Source organism: Hipposideros armiger, unplaced genomic scaffold (assembly GCF_001890085.2).
Source record: "Hipposideros armiger isolate ML-2016 unplaced genomic scaffold, ASM189008v1 scaffold_195, whole genome shotgun sequence".
Lineage (NCBI taxonomy): Eukaryota > Metazoa > Chordata > Mammalia > Chiroptera > Hipposideridae > Hipposideros > Hipposideros armiger.
The window spans coordinates 94,350-102,480 of record NW_017731545.1 but is presented as its reverse complement, the minus strand read 5'-3'; the positions used below and the strand labels follow the sequence as shown (position 1 = coordinate 102,480).

Sequence of the window (8,131 nt, the reverse complement as noted above, 5' to 3'; positions counted from 1 at the left end):
AAGCACTTATCCTCTTCATTCTCATTTATAACCACACCCGCACACTCTGCCCACCTCAATTCAATAAGGTTTGGATATATCTATAAGATATGATCAGTTCCTAAAATTTCAGGGCTGCCATATTATAATGTGTAAACCATTTCATTGGTACCTCAATTTCCCCAGTCTCAAAATTGGTTTAAGTATGAATGTTATCCACATGCACTTTACAAATTGTGAAACCTTTTTTTTTTTGGGCCGGCTGAGTGGCTCAGTTGGTTAAGAGCTCGCTCAAGAGTTTGAGCTCTGAGCAACAGCGGTTCGAGTCAGCCCGAGCTGAGCAGCCGTGAGCTGCCAACAGGTGGCAGGATGGCTCAGCTAAAAAAAAAAAAAAAAAAAAACAACAACAAAAAAACAAATTGTGAAACCTTTTTAAAGGACAGAGTTTAAATTAATGAAAAGTAGCAACCAGGGCTGATATTGAGTATTCAACGAAGAACTGTTTTGAAATTAGAAGGAAAAATAATACGGATTCCAGGAGTCCCCAAACAGTAAACAGGTTGTGTTCTGCATATATGTGGAACTAAAAACACAGTTTACTATAGAAATATCAGTAATTCCAATAAAGAGATAACATATTCTGGGCGCGTCCCAGCCTGCCTAAATAAGGGGGTAAAATGAGAGCGCTAGTAAGAGGCAAGTGAAAGGTGATTTACATTTGATGGAAACTCCCAAGTTTTGCTTTTGGCTGCCCTGCGCACTAAGGAAGGCCAGAGTGAATGAATTGCCCTATTGGCACTTTAGAACTACAATTCCCAGCATGCCGCAATGCAGGCTCCCCAACAGACGCAGTCTCGGGTTCTGAGCACTGCGGGGCCGTCTGCTAAGATACACTGGCCCGTCTACGTTCATGGCTTCTCCTAGCAAGGCAGTAATTGTTCCTGGTAATGGAGGCGGTGATGTGGCCACCCACGGCTGGTATGGCTGGGTGAAGAAGAGGCTGGAGCAGGTAAGAGACAACGCCTCGCTGCACTGGGAAGTCAGCCTGGAGCTGGAGAAGACGGAATGGGGAGGACTGAACTTTGAACGTGTGTCTCCCCCTTACCCTTCCCAGCCTTGTGTGTTTTAATCCCTCTCCCTTAATGCTCTGTCTTAAATTCTAGAACTAGTGGTCGGAACTTTGGTTGATAAAACTGCCTGGATGGCTTCTCTGAGGGCTTAGTTAGAGTACAAGGCACCACCTCTTAGAACTAGAGACTGAGCCCGCTCCTCCTCCCGATATCTGCTGCTGGTTCAGATTTGGGACTTCCCAAATGATTTTATATCTATCTTCTTTGCTCCCTGCTCAGATTAAAACATATATATATATATATATATATATATATATATATATGTTACATGTATATTATATATTAATATATACAAAGAATATATGTAACATGTATGTAAGTTTTGAACCATAATGTAAGGAATACCCAAGAAACCATCACTAAACTAAAATCTAGAACATTATCAATATATTTGAAACCACCTGTATATTCCCCACCCCATTTCCCTGCCATCCTAAATTTTTTTTCACTTGCTCCACTTTTAAAAATTAAAATACTTTTGCAACCTATGTGCATATCCTTTAAACAATGTAGTTTGACTTCTTTGTGAGCTTTATAAAAATGGCATTCTACTGTAGGTTGTCTTGTACATCTTGATTTTTTTTAACCCTCTTCCATAACCTTGCAATAAGACTGCTTTCTGGGTTGCCGTTCTCTACAGATTTCTAGTATAAAATTCTAGGTTTGTGGCTGAAAACCATGCCAGAGCTACAAACCTAAAGATCAGGGCTGGAGCTGTACAAGAGGATGAATCTCCTCCAACTTTCTGAACCACATTTCTGTACTATATTTTTCCTACTCCCTGGTGCACAGTCTGTTTGGCTCCAGGTCAGTCTGTCCAGAACACATTCACTCATGCCCTCTCTGTAGATATACGCCTATAGCAATATAGATGTACAAATGCAGATATAGGTCTTTCTACATAGAGATATACAAAGTTGGCTAGATATAGAACTACAGACAGATGGAGTTTATGAAAGGGATTGTATATTCATATGTAATCCTGTAGCACTTAACCTACTTCATTTCATAATATAAGCAAATACTTATTTAATTGATAAAGATCATATTGGCTGTCTCATTTCTTATTAGCAAAGCATTAGTTGTAATTAAGCTCTTTATTATAGCTTTTCTTTCCCCCTGTCATAGATACCTGGTTTCCAGTGTTTGGCTAAAAACATGCCTGACCCAAGTAAGTTTTAAATGTGTTTTTAAATAGCCTCATCTTGTTGGGTTTAGATCTATTTTTCTGGTAGTGAACAGGAATATCACAGTAGAGTAGCCAAAGGGAATATGCACCTAAGAATGAATGATGGCAAGTAGTTTGGGGAGGAGGATGTAAACCAAAAAACATTATAGAAAATTCTAGTAAGGATCGAAAAAGCATCTTGGCTTGGTTATATTTAATTTTCAATTTTGCAAGCAACTTGATCTTCCCTTTTATAAGTCAACATATATGTCCAGGCAAAATTTATGGGTGTTTCATGAGGCAGAGGTATGATAAAAATTTACAGCATTTATGAGATCCTACTATTTAAAAATGTAACATTTTGTTCTGAGTATGGCTATGACTTAGTGATTTCTGTTTTGGAAAGAAAAAATATATACATGAATATTGTAAAGCTTTTTTATTAAGTTGGAAAGTTTACATTAAAATACATTATATTTAATTATTTCCTCAGTATTTTCTTACAAGAACATGGTAAAAAATAAAAACAAAATTATTTACCAAAACTAACAGCAACACGCAAATCTTTGGCCCTGTAAAACAGCCCCATCTCCTGTTATGGTCCTGTGGTTTTAGAAGTTGTAAACTGCTGAGTAAGCTGTCTGTTAGAAAGGTGGGGTAGCATTAGTTTAAGACTGTCCCTATCAAATGACAGACTCTTTATCGTGAACCTTAGTTACAGCTCGAGAGAGCATCTGGCTGCCCTTCATGGAGACGGAGCTGCAATGTGACGAGAAGACCATCATCATAGGCCACAGTTCTGGGGCCATTGCAGCCATGAGGTGCGATCCTTGTTGAATCACTTTGTCAGCTCCAGCCAAGCTTGCTTGGGAAATGCCTTGTGTATATCTGAAGTTTCCACTGCAGAGGAAACGGTGCTGACCTCGAAAGTGGTAACATAATCTGCCCTAATTCCTTCCTGGTTTGGTTAGTGGATTAAAAAAGTTTTTTGCTCTTACTGGGATACAGTGATCCTTTTAAAACATAAGCAGCTCCAAACCCCACCAGCTGCCCATCACCTTCAGAAAAAATCCTTGGCCTTCAAGGTCCCCAATAGCTCTGATGTCGTCTCCACCTTCACTGCCCCAAGCCTGGTTTACAGACCTTATTGCAGTTCCTTAACATGCCAGGTGTGTACCTACCTTAGGCCTATGTTTGCTGTTGTTCTATTTGGATCTCTCTGTCCCTAGATACCTGCATGGCTTTCTCCTTTGTCTCTGCTAGAGACACTTTTCAGTGAGGCCTTCTCTAATTACTCTATATGAAACAACAACCTCACCCCACTGGCTCTATCCCCTTTATCTTACTATCCCTTATTATCTATAGCACTTTTCACCATCTGACATTTGTTTATTTCTTGTCTGTCCCCTGCCAATAGAATGTAAGCTCCATGAGGGTGGACTTTGTTCACTCTGACACTGAAAACACCAGTGCCTAGAAGAGTGTCTGGCATATGGTAGGTGCTCAATAAATATTTGTTGGAGGGTAGAGATTGTTACTTCTTCCCCTTAAGCCCCCAGTCCTTAGGATTCATGGGCACATCCCTGATTCTCTCCATATAACATTATGTCTCTCCCTTTAGGCTTATAAGGTCTAGGGGGCAGGGACTTAGCTGGCTGAGTAAGCCTGTTAGGGTTGGGTTTCTTTCATATTTGCCAGGCTATATGACAAGATATTACAGTTTTTGGGTAGCCTCTTGTTCCAAGCAGTCCCTCAGAATGTCACATGAATTGCATGTCAGAGAATCTTGCCATATTCCATAACCTTTCAGCCACACTAATTGAAGCTACTTGAATAATAATGCTTTCCATTATGGAGCTACAGAATTATGGTAGCCACAGTGTTTATAAGCTGCCTAGAAAATGGCGTTGTCTAGAAAATGAAGAAACCTCTTTATACTGAAATCTGTACCAACTCAAGGCCAACTGAATTTTTTCTCAGGCCACTGGCTAATAAAGATGTGCCTTCTTCTAAAGACCACTGAAACTTATTGCAAGATTGTTGTAACCTCCTAAGAATTAACTTCTAAATTTAAGGTAGGCAAAGAGAAAACTAGATGCCAAAACCATAGGGTATAAGATTGTAGGGGAACAATCACAGAGGACCACTCTGGAGATTACTTATTAATCACAAAGGGGGAATCGTGTCTTTACAGTAGAGGGATCTGATGATGGCTATCACCTTAAGCAAGTAATCAAACTTAATCTTGCCAATACTGGGATAAACTGGCATTAGGTGACTCTGATAATGATGGACATCTGATGTGAAAGATAGATACATCGCCATGTAGTATTCTTGCAAAAAAGGTTTAACTTCAGTCTAATCATGAGGAAACAAATTCAGTTTAGGGAATAATGTACAAGACAACTGGCCTAAACTCTTAAAAAATGTCAATATCATTTAAAACAAAAAATTTAAAAGTGACTAAGGAGTCATGAAAACCAAATGCAATGCACGATCTTTGAACAGATCTAGAATTGAAAAGCAGAGTTAAAGAATACCTTTGGTACAATCGAGGAAAAATGAAGATACTACTGTCTCAATATTAAATTTATTAGGTGTAATAATGATACTGTGGTTGTATAAGAGAATGGCCTTATTCTTAGGGGATACATGCTGAAGTATTTAGGGGTGAAATGTAGCAAAATTAATGAATCTAAGTGTTTGTTGTTCTTCTAACTTTTCTATAGGTTTGAAAATTTTCAAAACAAAAGTTTGGGGAAAAAAGTTTAGGCCCAAGAACAAAATACCAACTCTAAACCTTTTCTGGCACAAAGGCTCCCTGAAACTGTTAACATTCTACGTCTTTCCTTAGCCTAGTCTTTGCTGAGTGAGGGAACTGTCTACAGGGCACTGTACTAGGCACCAGGGTTACAAAGATCAAGAAGGTTCATATGTGCCCTTAAAGGAGCTGATGGTTTATTAGGGGAGACAGGCATAATAGAAGACAAGTGAGTAGAATGCAATGTGGAATATGGGGTAAAAGAGGTACAGCACTGGTACAGTGTTTCTTAAAATATGATTCACAGCCACTTTCATTGGTAATCTGGGTTGGGGGAGGTGTCATGCTTTAAAATGCAGATTCCTGGGGCCTCAATCCCAACCCTCTGAATCAGATGCTGTGGGACTGAGCCTGGGAATCTATGTGTTAACCAATCAAGTAATGCTGATGCATACTAAAGGTAGATTAATGCACATATCAAAGAGAATGATTACACTTTTTATATTTATTTGGAAAGGATTACAGAAGAGGTGTGGACTACCTTGAAAAATGAGTAAAACTCACCAAGTAGCCAAGGTTATTGTAGTTCTGTTGTTTCCTTACTATTTTTCATATTAACCTCAATAGCATATAGCACGTTTCCTGTAAGCTAAACCAAATGAGTTTTTAGGTGGTTTATTGACTTTTTGGTGATCATATTGAACATTAAATATTGGCTGAGATCATTTCTTTGTCTCCAGGTATGCAGAAACACATCGAATATTTGCTATTGTATTAGTGTCTGCATATACATCAGACTTGGGGGATGAAAATGAGCGTGCAAGTGGTAAGTCTGAAGGCAGAAACCCCAGAAAAGCCCTTCCTCTAGTCACGGGGCTGCTTGTTCAGATTATAAAACAGTATTATATTTCAAATAGGCTAAAAAAAAAATCTGGTATCATAGGAGAAATATTTACCACCCATTTTTAGATATAATTTTGGCAGTCTTAGAGGTCGTGGACCACTTTCTAATTCAGTGTAGAATTGAACCCTCAAGGCCTGACTTTATTTGAGTCATATACTCTCCCTTCACAAGTACCTATGCTATCAAGTCCTACAGATTTGAAAACCAAAGGGCTTCTGACTCACACTTAGTTTCTGATTCTTTGTGTCTCTGCTCTCGCCTGCACTAGATGTTTTAGAATGGCTAGAATGAAAATTAACGATGGGCACTGATAGGTTATATATATTTTTTCCCCATAGGATACTTCAGCCGTCCCTGGCAATGGGAGAAGATCAAAGCCAACTGCCCTCACATTGTACAGTTTGGTTCCACTGATGATCCTTTCCTTCCCTGGAAGGAACAACAAGAAGTGGCTGATAGATTGGAAGCCAAATTGTATAGATACACTGATCGTGGCCACTTTCAGAACACGGAGTTTCCTGAACTGATTAATGTGGTCAAGTCTATGCTGAAAGTACCAGCATAAACAGAAATAATTTCTGCTATTTTGCATACCAGTATAATAGAGCAATTATCAGATTAGTAAAATAATTTTCTATTATCAGATGATTACCAGACACAAAAAACAGATCAAATAAAGTGTTAAAAATGCCTATAAAAAACCAAGTTTCGATGTTCAAACTAAGTTACAAACACCATTTCCATTTTCCATAGAATCTACATCTCCCCAAATTGCTATAAACTAAAGCAGTATTTTTCCCACATAAGGGACATCAGGATATCTTAACCACCCTTATCTATCCAAAGTGAGTAAGACAGAAATGGAACCCAGTTTTCCAGTCCAGATTAAAACTAAATAGTTTTCATGTGTTGTACTCCTCTTTCAAATAAAACTTCTAACGTCCAGAGTACTGGCATAGAACTCAAAACACTAGCTGTTGTTTCAAGCTGGCCCAGGATATCAAACCGAGACTGAGGCCTTCACTTTGACACCTTGCCACCCCCCTCCCCCACCCCCCAAGTCGTTCAAGCATGTTGAGAGAGAATGAAACATAAGGATGCTAACAGGCAGGGGTCTGCAGGGGATATGAGCGCAGTCAACTTTGTGTTAAGACATCGGTGATGAGGATTGGCCAATGTGGAGAGCTCACGCATGTGGGAATGTGGCAAGGTGTTGCCAATTTTCTGATTTTTTTTATGACACTTCATACAATGGTTTGTATATTCAGGGCATATATATGTATGCATACATAATCCATATGTACATGAATTATATCCAGTCCATATACACATGGATTATGTTAGCAACTATAATGTAAATAAAAAACTTACAAACACTGCAAGACACATAAAGTTCAAGCCATCTATTTGTGATCTCTGTCATAAGTATTAACTGAGCCAGGTCCTTTTAAATGATACTCTATAAAGCCTGAGAAATGAACATAATGTCAAAGGATGAAATCAGGAGAACAATTTGGATTTTGTTACTAAGTCTTAAGTATTTTTAAAAAATAATTTTCCACACCTCAAATTTTTCTGGGGCTGGCTGAGTGGCGCGATGATTAAGAACTGGCTTGGGACCCCAGAGGGCCCCGGTTCAGATCCCACATATGAGGGCCAGTGACACTTCCCTCTACAGCTAAGATGCTGTACAACAGCTCAACCTGGAGCTGGGCTGCCATGAGTTGCCGGCGACGGCGGAGGCTGCAGCCCCTGCTGCAGTGGGTTGCCATGGGCTACCGTGTGTGGCCAGCAGCCAGCATGAGCGGCCAGCAGCCGTCCAGAAGCCGGTGACTGATCTGTCTCGCCCGGAAAGAGCGCAATGATGGTGCCAACTTGGGCCAGTGAAGCAACATCCTCCACAACTAGACTGAAGAACAAAAGGACAACTTGTCTGTTCCCATCCCCCCAATTCCCCAATTTAAAAAAAAAAATTTTTGTTCTGTAGAGTTCTATCAATTTCCATGGTCCTTTAGATCTTTTTCAAACATCATTCCAGTTTTCTTTTGATTGTACTCCCTCAAAAAAACCCTTTTAATTTCCCAACATTTTTTTTTTTTTAAGATTTTTATTGGGGAATTGGGGAATGGGAACATCGCTGGGGAATTGGGGGAAGGGAAACAGACAAGTTGCTGTCCTTTTGTTCTTGT

The 8,131-nt window shown here is 39.5% G+C and overlaps 1 protein-coding gene across 1 annotated transcript; it reads left to right on the top strand.

Moving 5' to 3' along the window:
- The first annotated feature begins 791 nt into the window (after positions 1-791).
- Positions 792-7,549, top strand: RBBP9 (RB binding protein 9, serine hydrolase). Its single transcript, XM_019653099.1, has 5 exons — positions 792-988; positions 2,238-2,280; positions 2,993-3,098; positions 5,779-5,864; positions 6,281-7,549. Exons 1-5 carry the CDS (start codon positions 890-892, stop codon positions 6,505-6,507), a joined length of 561 nt encoding a protein of 186 aa, XP_019508644.1. The 5' UTR covers positions 792-889; the 3' UTR covers positions 6,508-7,549.
- Positions 7,550-8,131: the final 582 nt, after the last annotated feature.